Source organism: Hypomesus nipponensis, chromosome 13, assembly GCF_054491055.1.
Source record: "Hypomesus nipponensis isolate SF chromosome 13, ASM5449105v1, whole genome shotgun sequence".
NCBI lineage: Eukaryota > Metazoa > Chordata > Actinopteri > Osmeriformes > Osmeridae > Hypomesus > Hypomesus nipponensis.
The window spans coordinates 787,501-805,486 of NC_140373.1; the positions used below are offsets into that span (position 1 = coordinate 787,501).

A 17,986-nucleotide genomic window follows, 5' to 3' on the forward strand; every position below is an offset into this window, starting at 1 on the left:
AGTTCTGACGGAGGGGCCCTCCCACTGGTGTGTGTGTGTGCAGCTGGTGGAGCCTCTAACTCCCAGCGGCGCCGTGCCCAACCAGGCCCAGATGAGGATCCTGAAGGAGACCGAGCTGAAGAAGCTGAGAGTGCTCGGGTCCGGGGCCTTTGGGACCGTCTACAAGGTCTGCTGCTAATGCTGCTAGTGCTGCTAAAAATGCTAATGATGCTAGTGCTGCTAATGATTCTAGTGCTGCTAATGATGCTAGTGGTGCTAGTGCTGCTAATGATGCTAACTATGCTAGTGGTGCTAGTGCTGACCCCGAGCGTTGCCGTGATTACAGGGGGTGTGGGCTCCTGATGGGGAGAGTGTGAAGATCCCGGTGGCCATCAAGGTTTTGCGTGAGAACACTTCTCCTAAAGCCAACAAGGAGATCCTGGATGTGAGTATGTGTGTGTGTGTGAGAGCATGTACACTCCTCATAAGTGATCCTGGACCTCCAGTCCCCGAATGTAAGGGTCAGGGTTCAGGGGTTAGGGGTCAGGGTTCAGGGGTTAGGGGTCAGGGTTCAGGGGTTAGGGTTCAGGGGTTAGGGTTCAGGGGTTAGGGTTCAGGGGTTAGGGGTCAGGGTTCAGGGGTTAGGGGTCAGGGTTCAGGGGTTAGGGGTTAGGGGTCATGGTTCAGGGTTCAGGGGTTAGGGGTCAGGGTTCAGGGGTTAGGGGTCAGGGTTCAGGGGTTAGGGTTCAGGGGTTAGGGGTCAGGGGTTAGGGGTCAGGGTTCAGGGGTCAGGGTTCAGGGGTTAGGGGTTCAGGGTTCAGGGGTTAGGGTCAGGGTTCAGGGGTCAGGGTCAGGCAGGTCACGTTCCAGACAGCAGACAGAATGAGGTCAACCTGACGTTTTCTTTTGTCTTGTACATACTGCCTCACACAAACGCTGTCTCTCACACACACACACACACACACACGCTGCCTCAAACGCACACACACATACACCTCCACACACCCCCACACTCACTCACAGGAGGCGTATGTGATGGCGGGCGTGGCCAGCCCGTACGTGTGTCGTCTGCTGGGGATCTGCCTGACCTCCACGGTGCAGCTGGTCACCCAGCTGATGCCCTACGGCTGCCTGCTGGACTATGTCAGGGAGAACCAGGAGCGCATCGGCTCCCAGTGCCTCCTCAACTGGTGCGTCCAGATCGCCAAGGTGAGACCGGGGAGGAGAGAGGCCATCTAGACACTGCTGCTGCTGTTACTGTGGTTTCAAAACTGCTCACAAAGCCATTTTAGTACATCGTCTGTCTGTCTGTGTGTGTGTGTCTGTCTGTATGTGTGTGTGTGTATATCTGTGTGTGTGTGTAGGGGATGAGCTACTTAGAGGACGTCCGTTTGGTGCACCGGGACCTGGCAGCGCGGAACGTCCTGGTGAAGAACCAGAACCATGTGAAGATCACAGACTTCGGTCTGGCCCGCCTGCTGGACGTAGACGAGACCGAGTACCACGCCGACGGGGGCAAAGTACGACCCCTCCCCCTCCCCTGTGTGTGTGGCAGAGAGACATGTCTGATGTCGGACTGTGTGTGTAAGTGTGCAGGGAGTGTAAGCTGCTGTCTCTGCCCTCTCAGGTCCCCATCAAGTGGATGGCGCTGGAGTCCATCCTCCACAGAAGGTTTACCCACCAGAGTGACGTTTGGAGCTATGGTCAGTAGCAACGCTCACCTGTTTAACCTGGTCTGCCAGAGTGACGTGTGGAGCTATGGTCAGTAGCAACGCTCACCTGTTTAACCTGGTCTGCCAGAGTGACGTGTGGAGCTATGGTCAGTAGCAACGCTCACCTGTTTAACCTGGTCTGCCAGAGTGACGTGTGGAGCTATGGTCAGTAGCAACGCTCACCTGTTTAACCTGGTCTGCCAGAGTGACGTTTGGAGCTATGGTCAGTAGCAACGCTCACCTGTTTAACCTGGTCTGCCAGAGTGACGTTTGGAGCTATGGTCAGTAGCAACGCTCACCTGTTTAACCTGGTGTGCCAGAGTGACGTTTGGAGCTATGGTCAGTAGCAACGCTCACCTGTTTAACCTGGTCTGCCAGAGTGACGTGTGGAGCTATGGTCAGTAGCAACGCTCACCTGTTTAACCTGGTCTGCCAGAGTGACGTGTGGAGCTATGGTCAGTAGCAACGCTCACCTGTTTAACCTGGTCTGCCAGAGTGACGTTTGGAGCTATGGTCAGTAGCAACGCTCACCTGTTTAACCTGGTCTGCCAGAGTGACGTTTGGAGCTATGGTCAGTAGCAACGCTCACCTGTTTAACCTGGTGTGCCAGAGTGACGTTTGGAGCTATGGTCAGTAGCAACGCTCACCTGTTTAACCTGGTCTGCCAGAGTGATCTGTGGGATTCTGTGATTGTATATTGTAGCCTATTTATTCCGAATGGGATTCAAACTGACAACCTGAGTGTGAAAGATCCAAGCTCAGCCATCTGGGCCTCTGGACCCCAAGCTCTCCAGGGTATTGCAGTAACCAACAGGAAGTTTGTAGTTAGCCTATCACGGAGACAGGAAGAAGGCTATGGTCAGTAGCAACGCTCACCTGTTTAACTAGGTCTGGCAGAGTGACCTGTAGGTCTGCCAGTCTCTGACTGTGTGTACACATGTTTAAGACTGTTTAAGGGTGTGCAAGTGTGTAAGATGTTTTTGTGTCTAAGAGTGTATGAGTGTGTGCGGGTGTGTATGAGTGTGTGCAGGTGTGTGTATGGGGTGTGTAGGGGTGTGTACCGGTGTGTGTGACTGCGTCCGCCTGCGTCTCCAGGGGTGACGGTGTGGGAGCTGATGACGTTTGGGGCCAAGCCGTACGACCAGATCCCGGCGAGGGACATCCCTGAGCTGCTGGAGCGAGGAGACCGCCTGCCGCAGCCGCTCGTCTGCACCATCGACGTCTACATGATCATGGTCAAGTGTGAGTGCCACACTGCTGCTGGAGGACAACTGGATGGCTGTGATGGTTACGGGTTGTCATGGTTACGTGTTGTCATGGTTACTTGTTGTGATTCGGCAGGCTGGATGATTGAGCCAGACAGCAGGCCGAGGTTCAGGCTTCTGGTGTCAGAGTTCAGCGCCATGGCCCGTGACGCCTCCCGCTACGTGGTCATCCAGGTGTGTGTCTCTGTGTGTCTGTGTGTGTGTCTCTGTGTCTCTGTGTGTCTCTGTGTCTGTGTGTCTCTGTGTGTCTCTGTGTGTCTCTGTGTCTCTGTGTGTCTCTGTGTGTCTGTGTGTGTGTCTCTGTGTCTCTGTGTCTCTGTGTGTCTCTGTGTGTCTCTGTGTGTCTCTGTGTGTCTCTGTGTGTCTCTGTGTCTCTGTGTGTCTCTGTGTGTTTCTGTGTGTCTCTGTGTGTCTCTGTGTGTCTCTGTGTGTCTGTCTCTGTGTGTCTCTGTGTGTCTCTGTGTGTCTGTGTGTGTCTCTGTGTGTCTGTGTGTGTCTGTGTGTGTCTCTGTGTCTCTGTGTGTCTCTGTGTGTCTCTGTGTGTCTCTGTGTGTCTCTGTGTGTCTGTGTGTGTCTGTGTGTGTCTCTGTGTGTCTGTGTGTGTGACAAACCTAGGTCGATATAAGAAAGATGTCCCTCCTTTATTCCCTCACTCCTCTCTCCCTCATCCCTCTCTCACCCTCCCTCCCCCTCCCTCCTGTCTCCCTCCCCCTCCCTCCTGTCTCCCTCCCCTCTCCCTCCTCTCTCCCTCCTCTCTCCTTCCTCTCTCCCTCCTGTCTCCCTCCCCCTCCCTCCTGTCTCCCTCCCCCTCCCTCCCCCTCCCTCCCCCTCCCTCCTGTCTCCCTCCTGTCTCCCTCCCCCTCCCTCCTGTCTCCTTCATCCCTCCCTCCTGTCTCTCTCCCCCTCCCTCCTGTCTCCCTCCCCCTCCCTCCTGTCTCTCTCCCCCTCCCTCCTCTCTCCCTCCTGTCTCTCTCCCCCTCCCTCCTCTCTCCCTCCTGTCTCCCTCCCCCTCCCTCCTGTCTCCCTCCCCCTCCCTCCTGTCTCCCTCATCCCTCCCTCCCCCTCCCTCCCCCTCCCTCCTGTCTCCCTCATCCCTCCCTCCTGTCTCCCTCCCCCTCCCTCCCCCTCCCTCCTGTCTCCCTCCTGTCTCCCTCCTGTCTCCCTCCTGTCTCCCTCCCTCATCCCTCCCTCCCCCTCCCTCCCCCTCCCTCCCTCCCTCATCCCTCCCTCCCCCTCCCTCCCCCTCCCTCCTGTCTCCCTCATCCCTCCCTCTCCCTCCCTCCTGTCTCCCTCATCCCTCCCTCCTGTCTCCCTCCTGTCTCCCTCCCCCTCCCTCCTGTCTCCCTCCCCCTCCCTCCTGTCTCCCTCATCCCTCCCTCCTGTCTCCCTCATCCCTCCCCCTCCCTCCCCCTCCCTCCTGTCTCCCTCATCCCTCCCTCCTGTCTCCCTCCCCCTCCCTCCTGTCTCCCTCATCCCTCCCTCCTGTCTCCCTCCTGTCTCCCTCCCTCATCCCTCCCTCCCCCTCCCTCCTGTCTCCCTCATCCCTCCCTCCTGTCTCCCTCATCCCTCCCTCTCTCTCCCTCCTGTCTCCCTCATCCCTCCCTCCTGTCTCCCTCCCCCTCCCTCCTGTCTCCCTCCCCCTCCCTCCTGTCTCCCTCCTGTCTCCCTCCTCCTCCCTCCTGTCTCCCTCCCCCTCCCTCCCCCTCCAGAACGATGAGCAGATGAGCCTGTCCTCCCCGGTGGACAGCCAGTTCTTCCGGATGCTTCTGGAGGAGGAGGGTCCTCACATGAGGGATCTTCTGGACGCTGAGGAGTACCTGGTGCCGCAGCCCAACTTCTTCAGAGCGCAGGGAGATGCCCCTTCCAGACACCCCTCTCACAGGGTCTGTCTCCTCTGTCCTCATCTGTCTCCTCTGTCCTCATCTCTCTCCTCTGTCCTCATCTCTGTCCTCATCTCTCTCCTCTTATGTCTTCTCTCCTCTGTCCTCATCTCTCTCCTCTGTCCTCATCTCCTCTGTCCTCATCTCCTCTGTCCTCATCTCTCTCCTCTGTCCTCATCTCCTCTGTCCTCATCTCCTCTGTCCTCATCTCTCTCCTCTGTCCTCTGTCCTCATCTCTCTCCTCTCTCCTCTGTCCTCATCTCTCTCCTCTCTCCTCTGTCCTCATCTCTCTCCTCTCTCCTCTGTCCTCCTCTCTCTCCTCTTATGTCCTCTCTCCTCTTTCTCTCCTCTTTTTCTCCTCGCTCTCTCCTCTCATGTCAAAAACCAGCCTTTCTTACCCCCGCAGACTGAAATAAGTGTAACGTTCTGGTGTGCTTGCTATTCCCAGAGCGCAGACCAGAGCCTGGAAGGAGAGGGGCCCATGGCCACCGGCCCTAAGGGCATGTACTCCTCCCTGGGGACCCTGGGGCGCAGCCAGTACCCCACCTTGCCCCTGGGGGGCGGCAGCAGCAACGGCCCCTGGACGCCCCCGTACCCCTCGCTGGCCCGGAGCCCGTCGGCGGGGGGACAGTCAGACTCAGTGTTTCTGGACGGAAGCTGTGAGGACGCCTCTGCCGTCCCGGAGCGCTACTGTAAGGACCCCACATTCCCCTGCGGCGAGGAGGGGGGCGAGGAGGGGGGCGTGGAGACGGATGGCCCCGCCCACCTCCCGCAGCATCACAACCACACGTTACCCCGCGGGAGCCAGCGAGCCGGTCACCATGGCAACGCCGCACCAGGTGAGAAAGCCAGTCACACACACCCGTCTAGGTACTCTTTCTCACACACACCTAGGTACACACACCCAGCTACACACACCTAGGTACACACACCTAGCTACACACACCTAGGTACACACACCTAGCTACACACATACAACCTCCAACAAACTCTCCTGCCTCCTTGCCCCCCCCCCCCCCCCCCCAACAGAGTATGTAAACCAGCAGGTGCAGCCCCCCCGGCCGGCCCTCCCGGACCGCCCCAGCACCCTGCCCCGCAGGCCCCAGGACAGGAGGAGGCCAAGCGGCCTGAAGAACCCAGAGTACGGCCTGACCCCCGGACACAGTGGGGAGCACCCAGAGTACCTGGTCCCTCTCCCCACCTCCCCGGCCTTCGACAACCGCTACTACCTGGACCTGCCAGTCACAGCCTGGGCCGGAGGGGAGGGAGGGGCGCCCAGACGCATCAATGGGTTTGTGACGCCCACGGCTGAAAACCCAGAGTACCTGGGCCTGGCGGACACCTGGGGGGGCCAGGCCTGAGAGAGAGGGAGTCTCTCAGGTGGTGGTGGGATGGGCAGAGTAAGGGATGTGAGAGAGTGTGTGTATGTATGTATGTGTGTGTGTGTGTGTGTGTGTGTGTTTTAGTGAGACAGGATGTGTGTGTGTGTGTGTCAGAGCCAGTTAATGAGGGGTATGGCCTCGTCGTGGACAGATGGTGGCCTTGGTGGGGCAAAATATGTTTACACAGCCTCTGAAACAACACTAGGTACAAATGTACTAGTTGAAAAGTTCTCAAATCCACACGATGTTAACAAGCCTGGCTGGATCTGCAGGAGAACTAGAGAAGTAACACTGGACTGTGCAGATGAGTACAGAATCTTCTTCCATCTTTTCAGTGAAGTTTTTCCTCTGCAAGTTATCATTCATGCTTCTGGTGGGAAGATATTTTTTTATGGACAGTTATCATCAGTCTCCTTGTATCATCCCGTCTACTCTTGTCTTCCTTAAAAATTGTACGACGTACCAATGGAACAGTACCAATAGAACAGTACCAATGGAACAGTACCAATGGAACAGTACCAATAGAACAGTACCAATAGAACAGTACCAATGGAACAGTACCAATAGAACAGTACCAATGGAACAGTACCAATGGAACAGTACCAATGGAACAGTACCAATAGAACAGTACCAATAGAACAGTACCAATGGAACAGTACCAATGGAACAGTACCAATAGAACAGTACCAATGGAACAGTACCAATGGAACAGTACCAATAGAACAGTACCAATGGAGCAGTACCAATAGAACAGTACCAATAGAACAGTACCAATGGAACACGTAACACGCTCAAGTCGTGTGGCTTCTCAGTGAGAGAGAACCCCCTGAATAGCAGAGACACATTTAGTATTCTGGCCAGTGACTGTCTCACTCTCCTCCTCAGGAGCATCACAGCCATGTTGTTGTGTCACAGCTGCCTGTCCGGCCAACACCAGGGCGCTCTGGGAGACGTGTGTAGAAGACAGGCGCTGCTGTGGAGACAGACGTGTGTAGAAGACAGCGCTGCTGTGGAGACAGACGTGTGTAGAAGACAGCGCTGCTGTGGAGACAGACGTGTGTAGAAGACAGCGCTGCTGTGGAGACAGACGTGTGTAGAAGACAGCGCTGCTGTGGAGACAGACGTGTGTAGAAGACAGCGCTGCTGTGGAGACAGACGTGTGTAGAAGACAGCGCTGCTGTGGAGACAGACGTGTGTAGAAGACAGCGCTGCTGTGGAGACAGACGTGTGTAGAAGACAGCGCTGCTGTGGAGACAGACGTGTGTAGAAGACAGCGCTGCTGTGGAGACAGACGTGTGTAGAAGACAGCGCTGCTGTGGAGACAGACGTGTGTAGAAGACAGCGCTGCTGTGGAGACAGACGTGTGTAGAAGACAGCGCTGCTGTGGAGACAGACGTGTGTAGAAGACAGGCGCTTCTGTGGAGACAGACGTGTGTAGAAGACAGGCGCTTCTGTGGAGACAGACGTGTGTAGAAGACAGGCGCTTCTGTGGAGACAGACGTGTGTAGAAGACAGGCGCTGCTGTGGAGACAGACAGCCGTCCACACAAGCTGAATGTGAGGCAATGGACGGACAGAATACTAATCAGTTTGCTTTGACAATATTATAAATCCTTTCTCAACCTGGTACTGTCAGAAAAAAAAAGCTGTTGAAAAAAACCTCTAAATGACAACGTTTCGATGTATGTTTTTTGAGAAGGTTATTTGCATTTTGATCTCAGATGTATACTATGCAGTATGTATACTATGCAGTATGTATCCCCTGTCTGTCTCTTCCTGTGTGGGTGTGACTGAGGGGCCAGTGTTGGCCAGCCTGAAGCACTTCTCCTTGGTGTTAACATGCATCAACACCACAGAGGCTAGCCTGTTCTTTGTTACTGCAGTTGTATGTATGTGTGTGTGTATTCATATATTCATTTGTATGTTTTTGCCCCCAAAAATTGGAAAACACTTGTTGTAATCCTCCTAGATGTGTAGAAACACTGGATGTGATCTGAACACTGTGAGGGAGTAGGTGGAGCCCTCCCTCCCTCCCTCCCTCCCTCCCTCCCTCCCTCCCTCCCTCCCTCCCTCCCTCCCTCCCTCCCTCCCTCCCTCCCTCCCTCCCTCCCTCCCTCCCTCCCTCCCTCCCTCCCTCCCTCCCTCCCTCCCTCCCTCCCTCCCTCCCACTCTTCAACCCACCTCCTCTCCCCTGGCTCATGATAATCGATGCATGGTTCAGATTCCTCAGGGGAAGACCCCAGTGAAGTCCTTGTTAATAATCAGCAGCATTTTGTTTTGCAAGCAGCATGTTCAATGCTGTGGCTGTAGGGCTGGGTGTGTGGGGGCTGGGGGGTCTGGGGGGGTCTGCCAACCAAGTCAATGGCTTCATTGTTGTGGTACTGGAGAGAAGTGGGAAGATCCACATCTTCCCAACCAACAGTCCTGTGGTGGCAGGGGCAGGAATCTGGTTTCCTGTGGCAAGTTAGCAACTTGAGGGGGGAACAAGAGCAAATCCATTGCATTTGTAATGCATGTGACAACATAACATACTAGTACCCATGACAGGAAGTCAACCCGAGCACATCTTTTCTACTTTCTTCGTGATGATTCTGCCATTCTGAATGTAGAGTAACAAAACAGATCACTTTGGGAATCCGATGGTATAATGCTGAACTTGCCAACAGCTTGAGAACTTCTCCAGGATTCTCATTCTCAGAACAATGAGTGGGCAGGGGGAGGGCGAAGCTTTCACCCAAATCTCTACTATTCTGTTCCTCCCCCATTTCTTATGAATAAGGGCATAACATACAGCTTACATGCAGCCATCTGACCCTCCCCTATAGACCATACACCTTCCATTGATACATCTATCAATATTTATTCCAGTTCCTTTCAAATGATAGCCAACATCCGACAATCCCATATTAGTTTTACTGTGAACTAAAACAATGTCCTGCAGAATCAGAAGATGTTGAAAACCAGTTACCATAGAGACCCCACCACCACCACAGTGCAGGCAGGTACCATGAGATGCACTTTGAAGGAATTGTGAAAGGTATTGTCTGAATTACTTCTTTATAAAGAAAAAATTTTTTTTTGTACTTTCATTCACAAATGTGTACATTTTAATACTTTCATATGAAATTGATGGTGTGTTTAATTAGAAAAAGAGGGATTTTCTTAACAGGGGTCAACCCATGGGGCCAGTTAGATGAACACAGGTTAAACCCAGTTCTGAACTGGAGACAGACTCAAGGACTACTTTAGTACAGAACCGCATTTAACCTGTTTTCAAAACAAAAACTGGCGAATGATACTATAAATAAATGCAATATTCAATGAGGTACAAAGTTAATTTTGGTTTGATGAATTGCAACCAGAGTCTTTACTGACTATAGCTGGGTGTTGACATGCAAGAAAATATTTTATGAAGAACTGTGTAATGTCCATTTTGTATGTAATAATAGTTTATTCTGTCTACACCTTGTGTGCCTTAATACAAGGAAAATGTCCCTGTTCTCTCTGTGTTGTGTGTGTATAAAAGGATTTGGTTAGCTAGCAAGTCCTTTACCTCCTTTAATAGTTATATCCATCGTTATAGACCAGAGTGTATCGAGACCAAGTCAAGACCAAGACTCTGAGGGGTCAAGAGAGAAGACCAATTTTTTTTTTTACCGTATCACTGACATAACAATCTCATTGTGTAATATAGCGGTTTAATAGTGGTTTGCAGCTGACATTACCTAACATTGATGTAATGTTTAATTGCGATAAACGTTTGACATGGTTCAGTCGTCTCAGTAAGGGTCTTACAGCATTTACACACCACTCTGTTTTCTATTGGACACTGTTTGCAGAACTCTCAAGTTTGACATACAATCAAAGTAACGTCAACAAATGAATTAGACAATGCACCAAAAATTGGGCAAAATCCCTGCAGTTTCGAAAAAAAGTTTTGAAAGGTTAAAAAAATATTTTTGAAAAATATTTTTGAAAAAGAAATTAGTTTGCAAAAAAATGTTTTGCATCATTGATGAGGACATTAATAAACTCTACTGTACTCTATTGTACTCTGCTCTGCTTAAGTCCTCTGTTTAACTGCGTGTGAAAGTTTTAGATAGTTTGAAAAAACATATTCAAAAAAAAAAAGGTTTGAAAGACTGAAATAATATTTTTGGTAAAAATAAGTTTGGAAAGGTCTGAATTTTTTTTTCAGTTTAAGGACTGTTAATTGTTTTATATATATTTTGTATAATTATTGTACAATAATGATACAAACTGACTAACTGACTGAGTGCAAATAGCCATTAGGCAATTACTTTAGCACCAGTAGCTAATTACTCTTCAGGGATGGTCCTCTGCATCTTTTTTACGGGCCATGTCGCCACCTAGTGGTCATAATACAGAATACAATAATGTGCCACAATCTTGTCTAAAAGGCAACAGTTAGTTTAACCTTTTAGGTTGAAGCAGCCTGGCTGCCAGCCCAAATTCTCCCCGCCCACAACAAAATTTGGTCGGGAAGTTGGGTCTGGAGGGTCTCGTATTTGGGAACAACTACATAAAACCAGGATCTGGGTGGACCAATGAAATTGCCAGGGCGGGCTTTATACGATGATGGACAGATGATCAACAGTAACGTAATCACCCACGTCACAAAAGAGCGCTTAAGTTGAATTCATTTTGAACAAAAACATATTACGTTTCTCTGATTGGTTGTAGGTCTATCCAATTGAGCGAAGAGGCATTTGTTTTCCAGGCTCGTTTGAAACACGCCCTGTAGTCAAAGCGCAACGGAGAGTTCTCAGACTCATATTCTGACTAGAATTATGAGTATGACAACGTCAGGCTAAGGTTGAAGCCTTACCCAATTCAAATCAAAAGTCAAACATAATACCACAATATATTCATATTTGACACATGTTTTTATAGGAGTACATCCAGGCGTTTTCTAAAAGGGCCTTTTGGAAGGTCAAATTCCTAGGATAAAAAGGTATTATTTTTCATAGTTGTTATATCTAATGAAAGGTGGTACTTAGAACTATCATATATAATAGCTAAATCCCTCATTAGTATTACTGAAACACAACTGAAGCATGAACACTTTGGAGTGCCCAGGATTGAAGCACAAAGAACACTGATTCTGTCAACCATATTGCGCAATTGACTTTTATTTTGAAGGTTCCACAACACCTAGCAAATGGGGTATCGCCGCTAAGCTACAAGGATAACTAGCTCATTTCAGAGCCAGTCGAAGCCAGTTTGAAAAAATTGTGTAGAGGGGGCGGGGGGGGTGGGACGCACAGACCTAGTTGGCTTTAGAGGGCTGTCAACGGGGCATGGAAGCTCCTATTGGGTCAAACAAGGTGTCAATCGAAAGGGCAGAGTGTAACGGCCTTAAGACTACCCCTGCGTTTGTACTCGACCCAAATCTCCTATGAGCGATGGTGCGTGAGAGACTGGGAGCTAGGCTCTAAAGTTGGTTTTCAGAACCAAATTTTTTGTAGGTCCAATCAGCAAACAGAGGGAGTGGCTGACAACGATGACGTTAATGTCGTGCGCTAGTTTGAGTAGTTCAGTAATGGTGGCGGAGAAAGATGCGAGCAAAGTTATTCTGCGGTTGTGGCAGGAGTTGGCTAAGACGAACGCTTGCGATTGGTTATGGCAGATCAGAGTGGCTCTGGGCAGATCCAATAGTTTCAAACTTCAACAGAGGACCCGCCTTCAAGGAAGTTAACGCTTGTCAATGGGGCGATCCCAGGCCCTCTGTACAAATTAAATGTACGAGGGTCTGGTTAGGACCAGGCTACCCCAGCTTGGCCCCCCAATGAAATGGTCTGCTCTCGAACCTTCCCTTTAGGGTTGCCAGGTCCGTGTGACAAAACCAGCCCAATGGCCAATCCAAACCAGCCCAATGGCCAATCCAAACCAGCCCAATGGCCAATCAAAACCAGCCCAATGGCCAATCCAAACCAGCCCAATGGCCAATCCAAACCAGCCCAATGGCCAATCAAAACCAGCCCAATGGCCAATAAATAATAATAATTATAACTGCTTTTAAAGTCCAACAGCATTGCTATCATTGCCAAATCTATTGTAATATCTACAAAGTAACCCCAACTGTTTAGTATGCCAGCATTAAAACCAGTTTTCAGGAGATTTGCCCAGGAGACTGTGAGCATTAGGCACGTGTGCACACGCACAGTGCGTGTGTGTATGTGGGCGTGCCCCATGTCCATGTGTGTATGTGCTGATCTGGAGTAGGGCTGTCACTAACTACTATTTTTCTATCGATTAATCTGTAGACTATTTTATCAATTAGTCGATTAATCTAAACGATTAATTTTCCTTCAAAAGAAAAAGTTAAATTTTTTAACCATTTCAGTTCATTTATTTTGAAAATAACAAACTGTATATATCATTGACTACCAAATAAAGGCTTACAAATTAAAGTGCAAAACTGTAGGTTTAAACTATCAACTCCAACGTTAATTAAAATATTTAGATAAGGTACATACATAACATATCCCAACATACACGAACACACACCCCTTTTAAACCAAAAATTCCAAGGTGCTGGTTAATCTGGAGTCAGTTTGGTAGGATTTGTGCATAAATAAATTATTTAATTTAATATTATATACATTTTTATTTAAAGATATTAATGTAATTTGCATGCAAAATAGGTCTAACTTAACCAGCGGACACAAAATTCAACCCGCGGAAACACTTCAAAAGTAGCCCAATTCTGCGGGAAAACCGCGGACCTGGCAACACTGCTTCCCTTCCACCTGCTCAACCATGGATTCAGTATGAGGGAGGCTGTGCAGAGAGTTCAGCCTAACCTGAGCCGCTTCACTTCTGCACCCATCATCCGTACATTCAGAAATGAGAAGCAGTAGGTTATCTACAACTACTTTTTAAAAGCTCTTTATGCAAATATAAGTTAAATTTGTTGTTTGTTGAGTAAAAACATTATTAGATAGCTCGTGTTTTCTGATTGTCGAATAGCAAAGGGGTATAATTACACATGAAAGATAAGTCTAACTTCTGAAGTACTTATTAATAAGCAATCACAATTCAAATATATATGATAAAAACGTCAAACCTTTTTTTTAGCACAATGTTAGACATTTTACTAAACATGTAGCTGTATCTGTTATACTGATATGATGAGACAAGGCCACAAGATCAGTAGGCTTTACTTCATTTCATGTTACCCCACCACCTGATTAATAAGAAAAAATAAACTATACAGTGATAAGGATAAGGCTATCTACTGACTACAGAAATGTCATTGACATCATCAGTACTGTCAGAGATACAAGAGACAGTTAACAACAGTTAGTAACTGTGACTTGTTAATGACACGTGTCTCCTCTTCCTCCCTCCTCCTCCTCCTTCTTGTGGAAAACCTTCCCATCCTTCTGCTTCTTCCATCTCAGTGTGCTGTGCTCTGGGATCCTCCCAGCTGCCTTCATCTGGAGGCACAGTCACACTGTCATGGTTACACCACATTATGGGGTGCATTGTAGGACACTGAACAGTGTTTCCCCTAGGATTTTTTTTTAGCAGTGGGGGCAGGTCTGTCCTACCCCCCCCCCCCTCGCCCAAAATAAAGTTCTAACCCTATATTTTGGAGCAGGTTAATGTAATAATCTTTTCCTATTTTCCGTAAAGCAATACAGTAGGCTACTTAAAGTATGTTCTGAATGGCAGAAATATGCTGCCAATTAATAATTGACGTAACTTATTGTAAATGGTCAGTAGCCTAGCCTATCAAGGTACTCGAAAGCATGTACACTGTCGGCTTCATTTGATCTTGATAGGCTAAGCATTCTGTAGCAAATAATAACAATATACCCACTATTAATTAAAACTACTTAAGTATAATAATGCACCTAAAATACAAACGTGAGCAAGGGCAGCATTCGCTATCGAATCAACAGGCATGCAATTATGCTAGCAGGTGAAGAATACAAACAAGGAAAATCACCAGTTAACTTAAATTTGCAATAACTGTAGACTAATACAATAACAGGCTTTAATGAACTGACAACATAAGTTACACGACTTACAGTTCTCAAGGACGCACACACGCAATCTCAACTGCGCTGTGAAGCGCGTGTCCTTGCTATTCTCCGACATGCACTCTAACTATCACTGCTTATAGACGTCCTAAAATCTTGTACAGCCCTATTTCTGATATTGTGGCGGCAGAAATTTAGCCGTGGCGGACCGCCACGACAAAATCAACATAGGGGAAACACTGCTGAACTAGTCTTGGATCAGTGTGTTTCACCAACTTGTCACTGTCAGCTACATCTGTACAGGGTATTCTTACTGCAATAACAATCACATTTACAATTACATTGTTCTAGTGTAACTGCTGGTTGTCTGTAAGGACTTTGACTACACATCATGTACAGTCAGAGGACTGCCTTCCCTCACACAGAGAGACACTCACTTGCTGCAAGATGGAGTCCAACATGGCAGGATCTTCTAAGTCCAAAGGTGAATTAGGAACCAGTTCCACTCTCCCCACCAGCTTCACCTTAGTAGGAGTCTTAGTGGTGCTCCCTAAGTGAGGGAATGTAAGAATGAGGAGGCAGACTTTATAATGAAGTGGTACATCACAGTTTCTCCAGTAAAAAAAAAAAGTCTATCTAAATATAACACTTCCTGTTGTTGTACCAAGAGTGACCAGGGTTGTAGCACTTCCTGTTACGGTACCAAGAGTGCTCAGGGTCGTAGCACTTCCTGTTGTGGTAACAAGAGTGCTCGGGGTCGTAGCACTTCCTGTTGTTGTACCAAGAGTGCTCGGAGTCGTAGCACTTCCTGTTGTGGTAACAAGAGTGCTCGGGGTCGTAGCACTTCCTGTTGTTGTACCAAGAGTGCTCGGGGTCGTAGCACTTCCTGTTGTTGTACCAAGAGTGCTCGGGGTCGTAGTGCTTCCTGTTGTTGTACCAAGAGTGCTCGGGGTCGTAGCACTTCCTGTTGTGGTAACAAGAGTGCTCGGGGTCGTAGCACTTCCTGTTGTTGTACCAAGAGTGCTCGGGGTCGTAGCACTTCCTGTTGTGGTACCAAGAGTGCTCGGGGTCGTAGCACTTCCTGTTGTGGTACCAAGAGTGCTCGGGGTCGTAGCACTTCCTGTTGTGGTAACAAGAGTGCTCGGGGTCGTAGTGCTTGTGATGCTCCCTGGGGTGAGAATGAGGAAGTAGCTGTTATAACACAGTTGTATTATTATTATTAGGGCTGTGAAAGGATTTAAAATTGTAATCATATTAATCACAGGTTTCTGTGGATTAATCATGATTAATCACATATTACCGATTTTCCGAATTTTTGTCATTAGTGTGAGTCTTTGATTTTGCGGTACCTTGATGCTCAAGTCACCCGTTGCCACTCGCAAAACTTTGGTGAACCCCTCGTCCCCAACTATATCAATCGGTCTACAGCTTTTTGCAATACATTTGGCAACTATGCTAGTCACCTTGTCACAGGCAGACTTAGTGAGGGCCCTACGCTGTTCAGTGAGGGTGGTGTGGCGTATTCTACTTGAAATCCCCTCGCCGACCAACGCATGCTTCGCATTGAGGTGCTAAAGGTTACTTTAGGCTGGTATTGCTTCGGTGAATCTATAACATTCAGTCATTTAGCATACAGTCATTTAGCAGACGCTCTTATCTAGAGTGATAAGGTCTTCCCGCAGAGTGTGCATATCACTTTAGTTTAATTGGATGTTGCATCTTAGTTTTTTTGGAACACGAACTTCTCATCCAGAAGTTGCAGATCGGGTGGAATTGTGGGTATATTACGTTAAATGTGTTAAACAAAAATAACGAATTAATCCTGTAATTTAATCATAACGCGTTAACGCGATATTTTTCACGGCCCTAATTATTATTGGTACAATATGCAGGATTAAGTTAAATACACTGACATGTAACGCACGGTTGACAAGATTCCCTTTACACAGCTCCTTATAATGCTTCATGCTCAAACAGAATATTTTCTTTTTTTTATGGGTAATTCACCACCAAATAATCTAGTTTGTAGTTGAGTATTAATTTAGCCTTATTCCAGCCCATCTGGTGAGCAGGTTTATTAACTACATGTGATCTCCTACAAACACCCTGGAAGCTTTCATGCTGTAGTGAAACCCCCATTTCAGTGGTGTGGTCTAGTATGAAGTAGAGGGCATACTGTCACTCTGCCAAGTCCCCCACCATGTATCACTGCTCTTTATTAGAGGACATACAGGAAACCCTTGTTAGTATAGGCCTGCTCATCACCTAGAATACACCACTGACAAGTTCAAACTACACTGGCAGCTGCCAAGTCTCACTCACCATTGTGGCAAATAAAATAATTGGTAAAATGACATGGCAGAGAGATCCAGTCAGGAATGAGGAAGCCACAGTCATAGCCGTCATTTTGATAAAACCCGTCTCTGAAGGAGGAGTTAGACCCGTCTGACCACTCGTAACTTCTGCCGCTCCGAATCAGTCCTATCCAACCCCTCGTGTTAGGAGCTGTCTGCTGGTTCAGGCCCTGCATGTCCTCCATGCTGTCTACGGTCGCCAGGTCAACAAAGTGCTCTCTACAGTAGCTCTGGGCAGCAGTCCAATTCAGACGAGTTGCGACCGGATGATACTGATGGAGTGCACAGGCAGAGAGCACCCAGAACTCTGCAAACACATAATCATCTCATGACTGAGTTTGTCCTGAGCTGTAGAGGCTGGAAGGTTGTAGGAAGTGTGTTGACTAGACTGATGACTTGAAAGACTCTTACCAAGGAGCAGGGCAATAGATGAGACTCTGCACTGCATGGCTCTGAGCTACACACACACACACACACACACACACACACACACACACATACAGACGCATAGATATACACGCACATAGATATAGATACACACATACACAAACACATCATATTTCCTAGTGTTGTGGGGTACCCCAGTTGGCTAAGGCTGGGTTTGAATCCAGTCCAGGCCCACTGCTACATGTCACCCCTCATCTCTCTCACTCTCGTGCTCCCGCTTAGATGTTACCCCAAATTAACGTGTATTTGATTGACAATGTATCAACAAACTGAAACAAATTTAGGATGAATTCAATTACTGTTTTAAGTGTGGATGTATTTATAACATTCTAATTCCACAAAAACAATCTTCCCTGTACTGTAAATGATACATCTTGGTGTTCTACTCTGATAAAGGAGCATATATGTGAGGAATGCACAGGTGATAATAGGGGAAGGTAAATGCACCTTACCTGAGGAGAGAGAGGGACGTGAGAGTTGTGGTGTTCACAGCAGACTGAGACTGTTAACTTTCACTCAGGTTGTTTCGCTCAATCTATTTCCTGAAGAACCATGCAAAACATGTTGTCATTTGGGACAGTACTTGTCATTCATTCAGGGAACACCCTCAACACACCTGGAGACAACAACCATTTTTAAGAAAAGGTCATTCATCTAAAACTGACAGGGCCAGTCTCTCTTCTCTCTTCTCTCCCTCCATCCACACACACCCCGTCCCCTGCCAGTGTCCTGAACAGGGACTCCCCTGAGTGGTGATCCACAGATCGCAGGTTCATATCCCCCCTGTGTACGTCTCTTTGGATAGAAGTGTCTGCTAAAGGAACAAAGTGTTTCTCTAAATGAGCAGGTTTGTTGACCCCACATGCTCCCCCCCTCTGAGGTCAGGCCTAACTCTGACTCTAGAGGAGCAGCACAGGACACAGGCTCTGCTGGATCAGTCCTTCACCTGCCAGGGT

General features: G+C 48.4%; 2 protein-coding genes across 2 annotated transcripts in view; one reads left to right on the forward strand and one right to left on the reverse strand.

The window, feature by feature from the left end:
* The window catches only part of erbb2 (erb-b2 receptor tyrosine kinase 2), a 21,192-nt gene extending 12,970 nt beyond the window's left edge, over positions 1–8,222 (forward strand). The window contains exons 18-27 of the mRNA XM_084670093.1: positions 44–166; positions 326–424; positions 1,003–1,188; positions 1,344–1,499; positions 1,607–1,682; positions 2,787–2,933; positions 3,033–3,130; positions 4,666–4,839; positions 5,285–5,675; positions 5,866–8,222. Coding sequence (XP_084526219.1) covers positions 44–166; positions 326–424; positions 1,003–1,188; positions 1,344–1,499; positions 1,607–1,682; positions 2,787–2,933; positions 3,033–3,130; positions 4,666–4,839; positions 5,285–5,675; positions 5,866–6,197 — 1,782 coding nt within the window. The 3' untranslated portion in view covers positions 6,198–8,222. The remainder of the gene's footprint in view (positions 1–43; positions 167–325; positions 425–1,002; positions 1,189–1,343; positions 1,500–1,606; positions 1,683–2,786; positions 2,934–3,032; positions 3,131–4,665; positions 4,840–5,284; positions 5,676–5,865) is intronic.
* A 4,444-nt stretch (positions 8,223–12,666) lies between these two features.
* Positions 12,667–17,778, reverse strand: LOC146259327 (uncharacterized). The gene is made up of 6 exons (XM_084670413.1): positions 17,483–17,778; positions 16,995–17,040; positions 16,743–16,890; positions 14,918–15,115; positions 14,667–14,841; positions 12,667–13,680 (listed from the first exon to the last, which is right to left on the reverse strand). The coding sequence occupies exons 2-6, from the start codon at positions 17,029–17,031 to the stop codon at positions 13,561–13,563; spliced, it is 678 nt and encodes a 225-aa protein (XP_084526539.1). The 5' UTR covers positions 17,032–17,040; positions 17,483–17,778; the 3' UTR covers positions 12,667–13,560.
* Between the last annotated feature and the right edge of the window lie 208 nt (positions 17,779–17,986).

Excerpts from the sequence above, each read along its gene's own strand:
- LOC146259327 (XM_084670413.1), bottom strand. The coding sequence starts at position 17,031 with ATGCAGTGCAGAGTCTCATCTATTGCCCTGCTCCTTG. Across the intron at positions 16,891-16,994 it reads ATCTATTGCCCTGCTCCTTG|AGTTCTGGGTGCTCTCTGCC; the intron begins GTAAGAGTCTTT and ends ATGTGTTTGCAG. Across the intron at positions 14,842-14,917 it reads TCTTGGTACCGTAACAGGAA|AAACTGTGATGTACCACTTC; the intron begins GTGCTACAACCC and ends TTTTTACTGGAG.